Here is a 16,235-nt window from a genome sequence, read left to right as displayed (position 1 = left end):
GACCAGGAAGTGTTAGCAGAGGCCATTCCTAGACACAGACGATAAGGTTTATGTATTGAGCAGTTTTATATTTCTTATTCCATCAATTCCTTATCTTGTGCTGCTTTACTCACCTTGTTGTGTTTTCTGTCTGTCAGACAATTTGTTCCAAAATGCGTTTTGTTTTTCTCTTGAAAGAGAGAACTGCCGCCACGTCGGTTGGTTTTGGTTTTTATGGATTTAAAGTTTCGTTTCCCGAACAAGACATCCTCTCCTCCCCTTACATTTGGCTCCTCCCCTAACCCCTGGCCCTGCCCCCACGGACGCAGTTCCCTGACTTCTCAAACTGAACGTGGGCACATCCACGACGAACTGTCTATGCTACCTCATATTCGCTGTGTGTTCTCTTCTTTGCAGCATTAAAATATGTTCAACCATTTAAACACAGGAAACAAAGAGCCCGGGAAAACAAGAAATGTTGATTATTTCTAAGTGATTTGTGCCTAACCGTGATTAAGAGCTATACAATTACATTTTACTTTAGTTAAACTGTGGCTGATATTTTCACCACAGTCTTCATAAAACAACCCTCTCAATGTGTGCCCAGATAACATGTGCTATTATGGTTGTGCTATTAACCGCCGAGTCATGTGACTCGGGGTAGGGAAGATGAACCAGACCGACGAGTTCACCTTCAGTCAGAAACAACCAGCACTTGTTTTTTTGCCTCCATGCGAAAGTTAATTCGGCTGAATTAAAAAGAGGTTTACCTAAAAAATTCACAATCCATAAATTGATAGACTGTATTGTTTATAACAGTAGTGTTGGGATTGCGAGGAGCAGCGAAACGTGGGGTCGGGTTCTTTCGCGCTCTGCAAGTGGAGAACTTTATTCACAAATTCATTGATGAAATCAATGAATTTGATTTCATCAATTTCATTGATGATACAAATATTGCTGTGCTGTTCCCAACACAGAATGTTAACCAGAAGTTTTTACCAGTTTGCAGGTTCACAATGTGATTGGTGTGTATTGTGGAGGGCTTCTATCGGTGGTTTGTAAAAGTATATTATGCAGAATGGCCACCAGGGGGACCCCTTGGTGCTCGGCCTTGATCGGTACGCGCTGGTTGTTATCTGGATTATAATAGTATAGTATACGACATTGAGTCATAAGTCTGCCGTGTGCGCTTCCAGTTGTCTGCTTAAACAGTTTAGAACTAAATGGAACACGACAGTACCTCTTCATTAGTTATATTGAAGTCCTGAGTTACTCTATGGAGAAATCGAAATGCATGATATTAATGATAATGAATTCATAATATGAAGAGACAAATAAATACAAATTCAAATTCCGTCTTATTCTGCTTCCAAATGTCCCAGGTGTCCCTCTGATGATTTTCAAGAGTTTTAAATGTGGATATTTTTTATGATTTGTTGCGTCTGTAGACCGACCGCCCGCCCTCATGAGTAAACACCCTCCCTGTGTTGGACATTTGTATCCAAGTTACAAGGAGCAGGGAGGGGTTAGACAGTGTTTAAGGATATATGTGGTAATGGATCAGGGAGGGGTTAGACAGTGTTTAAGGATATATGTGGTAATGGATCAGGGAGGGGTTAGACAGTGTTTAAGGATATATAATGGATCAGGGAGGGGTTAGACAGTGTTTAAGGATATATGTGGTAATGGATCAGGGAGGGGTTAGACAGTGTTTAAGGATATATGTGGTAATGGATCAGGGAGGGGTTAGACAGTGTTTGAGGATACATGTGGTAATGGATCAGGGAGGGGTTAGACAGTGTTTAAGGATATATGTGGTAATGGATCATGGAGGGGTTAGACAGTGTTTAAGGATAATACAGGATGGCTGAAGACATTAGGGATCAAACCCGGTACCTTTCAGCTGGGAGTTGAACTCTCTCACCACTACACACACACAGGGCCGTTGCACCAAATCCTGGGCCCCTATACAAGAGGTACTGATGGCCCCCCCCCCCCCCCCGAATTCCCCCTTCCAGCCCCCTGCGCTGAATTGTTGACGGGGGGGGGGGGGGGGTAGAGAACAATTGTTGACGGGGGGGTAGAGAACAATTGTTGACGGGGAGGGGGGGGGGGGGGTAGAGAACAATTGTTGACGTGGGGAGACAAGGCCGTGTGCGACTCCTAACACTATGGGCTGGTGTATGATTCGAATTATTATTATTATTATTTATTTATTTTTTTGCCATGGGCCCCCCCTCTGCCTTGGGCCCCCCAAAGACTGCCTCACTTTCCCCCGCAGTCCGTCGGCCCTGCACACACACACACCCACACCCACACACACACACACACACACACACACACACACACACGCTCCCTACTCTCATTTCAAACTATAGATATTTTACACAAGATGTTTTCAGCATAACGATTCAATTATATCGGTACTTAATTAACCATGATAACAAAAGTACCATAGTTGTTGACGTGTGGGGAGGCAATGTCTCCAGAGGTCTGAGCTGGTCCACCACGCCACCAGTGAGGTGAGGAAGAGGCGGCGGGAGGGACTGAAGACTGGGCCCACGTCAGGGGGCAGGACCCCATAGAGACCTGCTGGGACCCAGGGGGCTGAAGTAAGTAAGTAAGTAAGTAAGTAAGACTTTATTTATATAGCACATTTCGTACAAGATTTACAATTCAAAGTGCTTTACATAAAATCAATAAAAGCAAGCAGCAGGAGCAATACATGGAGCAAAAGACAAATACAAGATGACCAACATCGTATCAGAACCTGGTGTTCTGATAGGCTTACTAAAATCATGATAAAATAAATATAAAACCCTTAAAACAGGTTAAAAGAGAAATAGTAAAAATAGTGCAAGTTACAGAGAAATAAATAGTGCCAGATAAAATTAATAAAATGCTTTGGTAAAAAGAAAGGTTTTAAGCTGCTTTTTAAAGGTGTCTAGCGTGTTTGCTTCCCTAATATTAATGGGTAATGTGTTCCACAATTTTGGGGCGTAGTTGACAAAGGCTGCGTCACCAATCTTCTTATGACTGCTTCTGGTGACCTGTAACAGACCTGTATCTGATGATCGCAGTGTTCTAGCTGGTGTGTAGTTAGTAAGAGAGTTAGCAATGTAGCTAGGGCCTTGTCCATTTAGAGCTTTGTATGTGAGGAGGAGGACCTTAAAGTCAATTCTAAGGGTAACAGGAAGCCAGTGTAAAGTAGCTAGGACAGGACTAATGTGTTCTCTCCTTTTAGTTTTGGTTAATAGTCTAGCTGCAGAGTTTTGAATGAGCTGGAGTCTTTCAGTTGTTTTCTTGGGAAGACCAGCGAAAAGTGAATTACAGTAATCTAGCCGGCTCGATATGAAAGCATGTATAAGCTTCTCGGCATCATTTTGGTTTATGAATGGTCGTACCTTTGCTATGTTCCTGAGGTGAAAGAAAGCTGTTTTGGTCACTTTGTTAATGTGGGAGTTGAAATTCAAATCTGAGTCCAGGATGACACCGAGATTTATCACCTCAGGTTTAATCCACCGGGTTAAACCTCCTAGATTCTTGATTAGCATCTCTCTTTTTAATTTGGGGCCGATAAGTAGGACTTCAGTTTTGTCCTCATTTAGTTTTAGAAAGTTATTGTTCATCCATTTGTTTATTGCCAATAAACAGTTGGTAATGGAGTTTATGGCCTTCGCATCATTAGGTTCAGCGGAAATATACAGTTGGGTGTCATCCGCGTAGCTATGAAAATCTATACTGTATTCTCTGATGATGTCACTGAGTGGTAACATATAAAGAGAAAAGAGTAATGGACCTAAACAGCTCCCTTGTGCAACCCCGTAGCAGCTTTCATGTTTCTCTGACTTATGGTCTCCTAGACTAACGCAAAACTTCCTTCCACTAATATATGTTTTGATCCAGTTCAATACACAGTCAGAGAACCCAATAAGATTTTCAAGTCTATTGATTAGGATGTCGTGATCAATGGTATCAAATGCTGCACTAAGATCTAATAGGATAAGGATAGAAACTTTATTTGCATCAGAGTTTTGTCTGAGGTCGCTAATTATTTTGGTGAGAGCGGTTTCAGTACTGTGATATTTTCTGAAACCTGACTGAAAGCCTTCCAATATGTTATTTTGTTCCAGAAAGGAATTTATTTGGACTAATACTATCTTTTCAAGGACTTTACTAATAAAGGGAAGATTTGATATCGGTCTATAGTTTGCTAGTGTACTGGTATCCAATTTGGGTTTCTTTAATAGGGGCTTTACAACAGCTGTTTTGAAGGCATCTGGGAAAACGCCAGTTCTCAGGGATGTGTTTATGATGTCAAGGACCGGACCTGAGACATTATCAAACACTCGCTTAAAGAATGCAGTGGGAATAGGATCAATATCTGAGGTTGTAGATTTACATTCAATGATGATTTTGGAGAGTTCACTTAGTGTGATACATGTAAAACTGCTCATGTTTAAGTTGCAAGATCGGATGTCAATTTCACCTCCAGTAGTAGTGATACTAGATCTGATCGACGTTATTTTGTTCTTGAAGAACTGAGCAAACTCTTCACATTTAGCTGCTGAGGATAGTGGGGGGGCAGGGACAGTGTTTAGTAGCCGGTCAATGGTGGAGAACAGAACTCTGGAATTTCCGGCATTTTCTGTAATAATGTGGGAAAAATAACCTTTCCTTGCTAGACGGATGGTTTTGTTATAGGTAGTTAGTGCATCTTTGAAGATACCGTGGTGGATAGTGGTCTTTGTTTTTCTCCATTTTCTCTCTGCTACGCGACATTTTCTTTTTATTTCACTAACATTTTTATTTCTTAGCCATGGGGAGGTCCTACTTGTAAACTTATTTTTACTTTTAAGTGGGGCTACAGCGTCTAACACAGATGATAATGCTTCATTTAGGTTCTCTACCATTTCATTTAGAGAGCAGTCATGATTAGTTGGCTCATATAGAGCAATCTGCTCAGAAAATCTCTCCGTAGCTTCATCGTCTAGATGTCTTTTATGGACTAAGAATTCTTTTGTGGTTTTTGGTAAGATGATTTCCACATCAAAAAGTATACAATGATGGTCGGAGAGCGGTAGATCAGTTATTGAAATATTATTGATGTTTAATCCAGTTATTAGTAGATCTAGTGTGTTTCCGTGCTGGTGTGTTGGATCCGTTATGTGCTGAGTTAGATCGAAACTGGTGAGGAGATTTAAAAGCTCAATAGTTCTTTGGTCTGCTTTTTTATTAACGTGGATATTAAGGTCTCCATTCAGGACTATTTTGTCATATCTTGTGACACGTAGTGATAATAGTTCAGAGAATTCTTGTATGAATATTGGTGAGTGCTTGGGTGGCCGATATATAATAACAAACAATACTGATTCAGTTTTGAGCTCTATAGCAAGATATTCAATTGATGTAAATTCACCTAGCTCAGTGATTTTGAACAACAGTTTAGATGAGAAAATAGCTGCAACTCCTCCACCTCTTTTTGATTTCCTAGAAACTTGGTGGAAGCTGCAATCAGCGGACATGCTTCAATCAAAGTTGCTGTTGCCGTGTCATCGTTTAGCCAAGTTTCTGTTAGACAGATACAATCTAAGTTGTTTTCTTTAATCAGCTCGTTGACCAGAAAGGTTTTGTTATTTAGTGATCTGACATTTAGAAGGGCCAGTTTCATCTGTGGGGTATTAAGGTAAAACTGGGGGAGATATATTTGTAGGAAGAACATGGATAGTTTTCAACCTTCTAGGACGAGTTTCGGGTTTATAGCCATGCATTTTACCATGCCATTTGGTGTTTATGATGACCGGTATGTTTGATGCAATAGCATGGTGGCTGTCCCATTGTATAGGGAGGCTTTCCGGTGCGAGTGTCAGCGACAGATGTGACTGGCAGGGGGAACTGACGGGGGTAACAGTGATCTGAGTGGGCGGATGTTTCGGGGAGAAGGGGATAAACAGTCATGCATGTGAGGTTGATTGAACAGTGTGCTGTAGGTTAGCCGTTAGCATTTTGTTACCCCACCAGTTAGGGTGAATACCGTCTGGCCTGAATAAATGTGAACGGTCCCAAAACAGATCGGAATTATTAATAAAACCAAATTTTAGAGCTGTGCAGGTGGACTGGAGCCAGGTGTGGAGGCTGAGAAATCTGCTAAAACGCCCCACTCCACGGCCCAGAGAGGGGATGGGACCAGAAAAGTAGACACTCTTGTCACATGAACTTAAAAAATGAAAGAGGTTGTAAAAATCTTTTTTGATGAGCTCAGACTGCTCACGAGCAGTGTCGTATGTTCCGACATGGATATTCACACGTCTAATTGAGGGCGGAAGCGAGCGCAGAAGCCCCGGAAGTTTGCTGATGATGACAGGGACCGTGGCTCCGGGGAACGAGTGAGTTGCAGCGTTGAAAAAGCATGCGTTCCTTATAAGGGAGTCTCCGACTATTAATGTGGTCGGAAGGAAAAGGGGCCGAGGGGCTGACAGCCGTGGAACCTCGGAGCCAGAGAGTGGAATCGCGGTGTCCACGCTACAGGGCCCAACAGGAGAGGTTAGGGTTAGGGTTAGGGTTGAAGGACCTTCCAGGTGTGCTGCTAGGATAACCAACAGAGAGCTCTGGAGAAACATCTGCTCAGCTTGAAGGATTGAGACTGAAGGAACAGAATGAATCACCGGCTGAACACACCACAACATTCAGTGGGTTGGACAGAGTTGTTTATTACCATTATGCTTTAACAACAAATATAACTGAAAAATAGTCACTTACAAGTACATCATAGACAGAATGACTAAAGAATAGTACCAAATATTACAGATCCTTAACAGTTGTGCACGTATCTTTGATCCTATGAGTGCCTTTATTTCTGAAAGGCGACTAACGACACACTTGGAGACTTATTTAGACCATAAGTAATGTAATGTACGACAATAATGAACACAATCTGAGTTACAGAAGAGAGCAGAGATAAGAGAGAGGAGGAGGAGAAGAGAGAGAGGAGAGAGAGGAGAGGAGGAGAAGAGAGAGAAGAGAGAAGAGGATGGAGAGAGAAGAGGAGGAGAAGAGAGAGGAGAGAGAAGAGAGGAGAGGAGAGCCGACAAGACAAAGTCACGGTACTCACACACATTGGGAGAATCTTTACATGCTACCACTGTGAGCTTTGTTTAAGGGTGTAATATATGAAGGGTTGTTGTATGGTAGAGATTAAGTCAATTACTGATTAAAAAATGAAAGACGTTTACATTTTTTTCAATGATTTTAAACATTCCATCAATCTCAAATTGAACAAAATAAGGATATTGTCAACAAACTAATTTAATATTTGTATCGCACTGAGAAATTATTTCTACAAAACACTGTTGGACTAGATTGTACCTATTCCAGTGAAATGATAATGTAGACCCACACATTACATTTTTTGCCTTTTCTTTTTAATAAAATAAATCAAGTGTTCAGAAGATAGACCAATAGACATTTTAAGTAAGGGGTTATGAGGTCATTATTATACAAATGAATCATCTAAAAATATTCTACATGATTGCAACTGTAACTATGTTATAGCATTAAACGTATAAAAAAATCAGGAGAAAACATGAATGAGATAGATTGTAATCTAACCATTTATAATGAGTTAATGCAACAACTGTGATTATATTCTTAAAGAATATCTCCTTGTTAAATGTCAGCAGTACGACATTAAAGCAGTTCTCTCAGACCTCACATAGTAGAGATTCTAATTCAGTAAACAACATTAGTTGTTTTGGTTGTTTCTTTGTTTTATTATCAAACAAAGGTCCTAGTCTTTTTGATTGACAGGTGAGATGATCAGGGGGGCAGAGTTGTTACCTTTATAATCATGGGGACCTGGGCTGAGGATTGGATAGAGAGGCTCACTGAAGGTGCAGCCAGTAGCAGAGTAGATATGAACCCTGGCTTCCACATCATAGAAGGAGACCACACCCTCCTCATAATCAACAAACACCCCCACCTTCTGGAGCTCAGCTCTCAGAGGGAGACGGACATCAGGGTTATCTCTAAATACCAACCCATCCTTGTAGTAGTGAAGAGTCCAGTAACCAGTCTCAGGGGTCCACGTGGTCTTACCTTTTCTGTAGATGGACTCTCTGACCACTCCTAACCACCATACAGTCTTGTCTTTAACCTGCACCTCAAAGTAAAATCTCCCCGAGGAGAAGCTCTGCCTCGTAAGAACAAATATATACTTTGTAAATCTCTTAGGGTTGTCTGGGAGTACCTTCCCCACACATCCATGATGTACTTGTTTCCCATCCTCAGACAGGATGAGATTGGAAGCAGCTGTATCAGGATCCAGAGTCACATCTTCTTCATACTGCTGGACCCTCTTCAGTTCAGCATCATCACACAGCTTCTTCATCTCCATGTTCAGTGTCTCCTCCAGCTGATCCAGGGATCTCCTCAAGGTCCCTACGTATGACGGAGGACGGACCTCCACCGTGGTCCAGTCCCTGGTGGGTGGAGGATCCTTCAGGGATCTGAAGGTCTGGAGGAAGTGGAGGTGGTCTTTAGTGTGTGAGAGCTGCTTCACCTCTGAGCATCTATTGGTCAGATCTTCTATTTCCTGCTCCAGCTCTTTGATGAGGTCTTCAGCTTGTTTCTCTGTGGATTTCAGTTCCTCTTGAACCGTTTGGTTGAATTCATCCCGGCACTTTTCAACACAGCCTATCAGAGCAGTGAAGACCTGCCCACCAATGGCTATCTCTCTGTCTGCATCTTTGTTGCTCAGTTCTACTCTGTCTTTGATCTCCTTAATCTTTTCTTTTCTCTCCTGGATCATCTGTGGAACTTCAGCCTCTATCTTCCCCATCTGGGCCGTCTTCACTTCATATTCCTCCTTCAGAGGAACAACAGGATGGGACTTGTGGTCTATCTCTGTGCAGAACTGACACACACACACCTGTTCAGTCGGGCAGAAGAGCTCCAGAAGTCGGTTGTGTTTCTTACACATCCTGTCTTCCAGACGGTCCATAGGCTCGACCAGCCGATGTCCCTTCAGGACTGCGACTCTCTGATGTGGCTCCAGGTGGGTTTGGCAGAAAGACATAAAACACTCTAGGCAGGACTTCACAGCCTTCTGCTGGGTCCCAGTACAGAAGTCACAGGGAACTTCTGCTGGTTCAACACAAGGCTGCTCTTTAACTCGTACGGTTGTCCCAAACTGAGCAGCCAGCTGTGATAAGAGGGTATTGACCCGTGGATCAGGTTTTGTGTCGAAAATCTGGTTGCAAACAGGACATTTGTACTTGACTTGTTCATCCCAGAACTTTGTAATACAGGTTCTGCAGAAGTTGTGTCCACACGGTGTGGTAACCGGGCTGCTGAACACATCCAGACAGATGGAACATGAAAAGTCCTCCTCAGACCAGGAAGTGTTAGCAGAGGCCATTCCTAGACATAGACGATAAGGTTTATGTATTGAGCAGTTTTATATTTCTAATTCCAGCAATTCCTTATCTTGTGCTGCTTTACTCACCGTGTTGTGTTTCCTGTCTGTCTGACAATTTGTTCCAAAAATGCGTTTTACTTTTCTCCTGAAAGAGAGAACTGCTTCCACGTCGGTTGCTTTTGGTTTCTATGAATGTTAAGTTTCGTTTCCCGAACAAGACATCCTCTCCTCTCCTTCCCTTAACCCTGGCTCCGCCCCTAACCCCTGGCTCCGCCCCCATGGACGCAGTTCCCGGACTTCTCAACCTGAACGTGGGCACATTCATGAACTGTCTATGCTACCTCATATTCGCTGTGTGTTCTCTTCTTTGCAGCATTATAATATGTTCAACCATTAAAACACAGGAAACAAAGAGCCCGGGAAAACAAGAAATGTTGATTATTTCTAAGTGATTTGTGCCTAACCGTGATTAAGAAGTATACAATTACATTTGACTTTAGTTAAACTGTGGCTGATATTTTGAGTAACCCCTGACTGCAGCTCGCAGATCGAGGAGGAGCTAAATGTGGGCGGGCTTAAACGTTTAAGCCCGCCCACATTTAAGGAAAATTCCGCGCAGCATCATGGACTCGGTATCATGGTTTTACCCTCTCGGGCGCCATCTGGTGGCGGAGATCCGGCAGCACATTCTCAAACATCAATACAGCACAGCACAGCACAATGACTTACCGGTAATATGGAAAAAGGTTCATGCATTTGATAGACTTAGACATTCCTACTTTTAACTCGTCATTTCAAATGTCTTTTTTAGTATAGACACATATTATTTCGTACACTCAATATTGGCTAAGTCAAATAAACCAAAGACAGAAGACTTTGCATCATTGATTTTTATTTTCACCCCAGGCAAGACATTTTGATCTGTAAAGACGAAAAAAATAAAGCTTGCATAAATGTTTGACAAAGGCAAGTATCAAGGTATTTTTCTGGCCCATAGCAAGCAATGTACACCAACAGAGAGCGGCAACTTACCTCTAGGCAGAAAAGCGCGCAGTATCATGGACTCAGCCGGAAATACGTTCTCCCGCTTTCTGCAGAAAGCGGGAGAACGTATTTCCGTCTGAGTCCATGATGCTGCGCGGAATTTTCCTTAAATGTGGGCTGGCTTAAACGTTTAGACCCGCCCACATTTAGCTCCTCCTCGATCTGCGGGCTGCAGTCAGGGGCACTTGGATATTTTCACCACAGTCTTTATAAAACAACCCTCTCAATGTGTGCCCAGATAACATGTGCTATTATGGTTGTGCTATTAACCGCCGAGTCATGTGACCCGGGGTAGGGCAGATGAACCAGACCGACGAGTTCACCTTCAGTCAGAGACAACAAGCACTTGTTTTGTTGCCTCCATGCGAAAGTTAATTCGACTGAATTAAAAAGAGGTTTACCTACAAAATTCACAATTCATAAGTTGATAGACTGTATTGTTTATAACAGTAGTGTTGGGATTGCGAGGATCAGCGAAACGTGGGGTCGGGTTCTTTCGCGCTCTGCAAGTGGAGAACTTTATTCACAAATTCATTGATGAAATAACCCCCCCCCCCCCCCCCCCCCCCCCCCCTCTGATACAAATATTGCTGTGCTGTTCCCAACACAGAATGTTAACCAGTAGTTTTTACCAGTTAGCAGGTTCACAATGTGATTGGTGTATTAGGTGGAAGGCTTCTATCGGTGGTTTGTAGAAGTATATTATGCAGAATGGCCACCAGGGGGACCCCTTGGTGCTCGGCCTTGATCGGTACGCGCTGGTTGTTATCTGGATTATAATAAAGTATACGACATTGAGTCATAAGTCTGCCGTGTGCGCTTCCAGTTATCTGCTTAAACAGTTTAGAACTAAATGGAACACGACAGTACCTCTTCATTAGTTATATTGAAGTCCTGAGTTACTCTATGGAGAAATCGAAATGCATGATATTAATGATAATGAATTCATAATATGAAGAGACAAATAAATACAAATTCAAATTCCATCTTATTCTGCTTCAACATGTCCCAGGTGTCCCTCTGATGATTTTCAAGAGTTTTAAATGTGGATATTTTTTATGATTTGTTGCGTCTGTAGACCGACCGCCCGCCCTCATGAGTAAACACCCTCCCTGTGTTGGACATTTGTATCCAAATTACAAGGAGCAGGCAGGGGTTAGACGGTGTTTAAGGATATATGTGGTAATGGATCAGGGAGGGTTAGACAGTGTTTAAGGATATATGTGGTAATGGATCAGGGAGGGGTTAGACAGTGTTTAAGGATATATGTGGTAATGGATCAGGGAGGGTTAGACAGTGTTTAAGGATATATGTGGTAATGGATCAGGGAGGGGTTAGACAGTGTTTAAGGATATATGTGGTAATGGATCAGGGAGGGTTAGACAGTGTTTAAGGATATATGTGGTAATGGATCAGGGAGGGGTTAGACAGTGTTTAAGGACAATACAGGATGGCTGAAGACATTAGGGATCAAACCCGGTACCTTTCAGCTGGGAGTTGAACTCTCTCACCACTACACACACACAGGGCCGTTGCACCAAATCCTGGGCCCCTATACAAGAGGTACTGATGCCCCCCCCCCCCCCCGAATTCCCCCTACCAGCCCCCTGCGCTGAATTGTTGACGGGGGGGGGGGGGGGGGGGTAGAGAGCAATTGTTGACGGGGGGGGTAGAGAACAATTGTTGACGGGGAGGGGGGGGGGGGGGTAGAGAACAATTGTTGACGGGGGGAGACGAGGCCGTGTGCGACTCCTAACACTATGGGCTGGTGTATGATTCGAATTATTATTATTTATTTATTTTTTTGCCATGGGCCCCCCCTCTGCCTTGGGCCCCCCCACGACTGCCTCACTTTACCCCGCAGTCCGTCGGCCCTGCACACACACACACACACACACACACACACACACACACACCACACACACACACACACACACACACACACACCACACACACACACACACACACACACACACACACACACACACACACACACACACGCTCCCTACTCTCATTTCAAACTATATATATTTTACACAAGATGTTATCAGCATAACGATTAAATTATATCGGTACTTAATTAACCATGATAACAAAAGTACCATAGTTGTTGACGTGTGGGGAGGCAATGTCTCCAGAGGTCTGAGCTGGTCCACCACGCCACCAGTGAGGTGAGGAAGAGGCGGAGGGAGGGACTGAAGACTGGGCCCACGTCAGGGGGCAGGACCCCATAGAGACCTGCTGGGATCCAGGGGGCTGAAGGACCTTCCAGGTGTGCTGCTAGGAGAACCAACAGAGAGCTCTGGAGAAACATCTGCTCAGCTTGGAGGATTGAGACTGAAGGAACAGAATGAATCACCGGCTGAACACACCACAACATTCAGTGGGTTGGACTGAGTTGTTTATTACCATTATGCTTTAACAACAAATATAACTGAACAATAGTCACTTACAAGTACATCATAAACAGAATGACCAAAGAATAGTACCAAATATTACAGATCCTTAACAGTTGTGTACGTATCTTTGATCCTATGAGTGCCTTTATTTCTGAAAGGCGACTAACGACACACTTGGAGACTTATTTAGACCATAAGTAATGTAATGTACGACAATAATAAACACAATCTGAGCTACAGACTAGAGCAGAGATAAGAGAGAGGAGGAGGAGAAGAGAGAGAAGAGGAGGAGAAGAGAGAGAGGAGGAGAAGAGAGAGGAGAGAGAAGAGAGAGGAGGAGAAGAGGATGGAGAGAGAAGAGGATGGAGAGGAGAGGAGAGCTGACAAGACAAAGTCACGGTACTCACACACATTGGGAGAATCTTTACATGTAGCCACTGTCACCTTTGTTTAAGTGTGTTATATATGATGGGTTGTTGTATGGTGGAGATTAAATCAATTACTGGATAAAAAATGAAAGAAGTTTACAAATTTGCAGTGATTTTAAACATTCCAGCAATATCAAAATGATCAAAATATGGATTTTGTCAACAAACTAATTTATTTTTTGTCTCCCACTGAGAAAGTATTTCCACAAAACACTGTTGGACTGGATTGTACCTATTCCAGTGAAAAGATCAATTAAAAAGATAATGTAGGCCCACACATTACATTTCTTTGCCTTTTCTTTTGAATAAAATAAATCAGAAAAGTGTTCTGAAGTTAAACAAATATACATTTTAGGTAAGGGGTTATAGGATCATTATTATACAAATGAATCATGTCAAAATATTCTACATGACTTCGACTGTAACTATGTAATTGCATTAAACGTATAAAAAATCAGGAGGAAACATGAATAAGATATATTGTAATCTAACCATTTATAATGAGTTGATTCAACAACTGTGATTATGTTCTTAAAGAACATCTCCTCCTTAAATATCAGCAGTACGACATTAAAGCAGTTCTCTCAGATCTCACAGAGTAGAGATTCTAATTCAGTAAACAACATTAGTTGTTTTGGTTGTTTCTTTGTTTTATTATCAAACAAAGGTCCTAGTCTGTTTGATTGACAGGTGAGATGATCAGGGGGGCAGAGTTGTTACCTCTATAATCACGGGGACCTGGGTAGAGGAGTGGATAGAGAGGCTCACTGAAGGTGCAGCCAGTAGCAGAGTAGAGATGAACCCTGGCTTCCACATCATAGAAGGAGACCACACCCTCATCATAATCAACAAACACCCCCACCTTCTGGAGCTCAGCTCTCAGGGGGAGACGGACATCAGGGTTATCTCTAAATACAAACCTATCCTTTGTGTATTGAAGAAACCAGTAACCCGTCTCAGGGGTCCACGTGCTCCCACCTTTTCTGTCGATGGACTCTCTGGCCACTCCTAACCACCATGCAGTCTTGTCTTTAACCTGTGCCTCAAAGTAAAATCTCCCTGAGGAGAAGCTCTGCCTCGTGAGAACACATGTATACCCTGTACATCTCTTAGGGTTGACTGGGAGTACCTTCGCTACGCCTCCACAATGTACTTGTTTCCCATCCTCAGACAGGATGAGCGAGGGATGAGCTGTATCAGGATCCAGAGTCACATCTACTTCATACTGCTGGACCCTCTTCAGTTCAGCATCATCACTCAGCTTCTTCATCTCCATGTTCAGTGTCTCCTCCAGCTGATCCAGGGATCTCCTCAAGGTCCCTACGTATGACGGAGGACGGACCTCCACCGTGGTCCAGTCCCTGGTGGGTGGAGGATCCTTCAGGGATCTGAAGGTCTGGAGGAAGTGGAGGTGGTCTTCAGTGTGTGAGAGCTGCTTCACCTCTGAGCATCTATTGGTCAGATCTTCTATTTCCTGCTCCAGCTCTTTGATGTGGTCTTCAGCTTGTTTCTCTGTGGATTTCAGTTTCTCTTGAACCGTTTGGTTGAATTCATCGCGGCACTTTTCAACACAGCCTATCAGAGCAGTGAAGACCTGCCCACCAATGGCTATCTCTCTGTCTGCAACTTTGTTGCTCAGTTCTACTTTGCCTTTTATCTCCTTAATCTTTTCTTTTCTCTCCTGGATCATCTGCGGAACGTCAGCCTCTATCTTCCCCAGCTGGGCCGTCTTCACTTCATATTCCTCCTTCAGAGGTACAACAGGATGGGACTTGTGGTCTGACTCTGTGCAGAACTGACACACACACACTTGTTCAGTCTGGCAGAAGAGCTCCAGAAGTCGGTCGTGTTTCTTACACATCCTGTCTTCCAGACGGTCCATAGGCTCGACCAGCCGATGTTTCTGCAGGCGAGTGACTCTCTGATGTGGCTCCAGGTGGGTTTGGCAGTAAGACATAAAACACTCTAGGCAGGACTTCACAGCCTTCTGTTGGGTCCCAGTACAGAAGTCACAGGGAACTTCTGCTGGTTCAACACAAGGCTGCTCTTTAACTCGTACGGTTGTTCTAAACTGAGCAGCCAGCTGTGATAAGAGGGTATTGACCTGTGGGTCAGGTTTTGTGTCGAAAATCTTGTTGCAAACAGGACATTTGTACTTGACTTGTTCATCCCAGAACTTTGTAATACAGGTTCTGCAGAAGTTGTGTCCACATGGTGTGGTAACCGGGCTGCTGAACACATCCAGACAGATGGAACATGAAAAGTCCTCCTCAGAACAGGAAGTGATAGCAGAGGCCATTCCTAGACACAGACGATAAGGTTTATGTATTGAGCAGTTTTATATTTCTAATTCCATCAATTCCTTATCTTGTGCTGCTTTACTCACCCTGTTGTGTTTTCTGTCCGTCAGACAATTTGTTCCAAAATGCGTTTTATTTTTCTCCTGAAAGAGGGAACTGCTTCCACGTCGGTTTGCTTTGGTTTCTATGAATGTTAAGTTTCGTTTCGTGAACAAGACATGCTCTCCTCTCCGCCCCTAACCTCTGCTTCCTCCCCTAACACCTGGCTCCTCCCCTAACCCCTGGCTCCGCCCCCACGGACACAGAACCTGAACGTGGGCACATTCATAAACTGTCTAGGCTACCTCATATTCGCTGTGTGTACTCTTCTTTGCAGCATTATAATATGTTCAACCATTAAAAGACAGGAAACAAAGAGCCTGGGAAAACAAGAAATGTTGATTATTTCTTAGTGATTTGTGCCTAACTGTGATTAAGAACTTATTATATTCGACTTGAATTGAACTGTGGCTGATATTTTCCCCACATTCTTTATAAAACACCCCTCTCTCAATAGGTGCGCCCAGATAACATGTGCTTTTATGGTTGTGCTATTAACCGCCGAGTCATGTGACCCGGGGTAGGGCAGACGAACCAGACCGACGAGTTCACCTTCAGTCAGAGACAACAA

The 16,235-nt window shown here is 43.3% G+C and overlaps 1 protein-coding gene across 1 annotated transcript; it reads right to left on the bottom strand.

Annotated features, from left to right (window-relative positions):
• Nucleotides 1-6,669: 6,669 nt before the first annotated feature.
• LOC115534852 (uncharacterized) lies at nucleotides 6,670-15,757 on the bottom strand. Its single transcript, XM_030346132.1, has 5 exons — nucleotides 15,652-15,757; nucleotides 13,942-15,566; nucleotides 12,651-12,718; nucleotides 9,482-9,627; nucleotides 6,670-9,396 (listed from the first exon to the last, which is right to left on the bottom strand). The coding sequence occupies exons 2-5, from the start codon at nucleotides 15,562-15,564 to the stop codon at nucleotides 7,766-7,768; spliced, it is 3,468 nt and encodes a 1,155-aa protein (XP_030201992.1). The 5' UTR covers nucleotides 15,565-15,566; nucleotides 15,652-15,757; the 3' UTR covers nucleotides 6,670-7,765.
• Between the last annotated feature and the right edge of the window lie 478 nt (nucleotides 15,758-16,235).

This window comes from Gadus morhua, chromosome 21 (genome assembly GCF_902167405.1).
Source record: "Gadus morhua chromosome 21, gadMor3.0, whole genome shotgun sequence".
In the NCBI taxonomy this organism is placed as follows: Eukaryota; Metazoa; Chordata; class Actinopteri; order Gadiformes; family Gadidae; genus Gadus; species Gadus morhua.
The sequence above is the reverse complement of the archived record's forward strand: the minus strand, read 5'-3'. Positions and strand labels throughout refer to the sequence as shown.

Bases quoted from the DNA above. Each gene is read 5' to 3' on its own strand.
- LOC115534852 (XM_030346132.1), bottom strand. From the start codon at position 15,564: ATGGCCTCTGCTATCACTTCCTGTTCTGAGGAGGACTTTTCATGTTCC. The intron at 12,719-13,941 runs GACTAGGACCTT...TGGTTCTCCTAG, and splicing joins TCTCACCTGTCAATCAAACA to CAGCACACCTGGAAGGTCCT. The intron at 9,628-12,650 runs GTGGGCCCAGTC...GGTTAAGGGAAG, and splicing joins ATGGGGTCCTGCCCCCTGAC to GAGAGGAGAGGATGTCTTGT.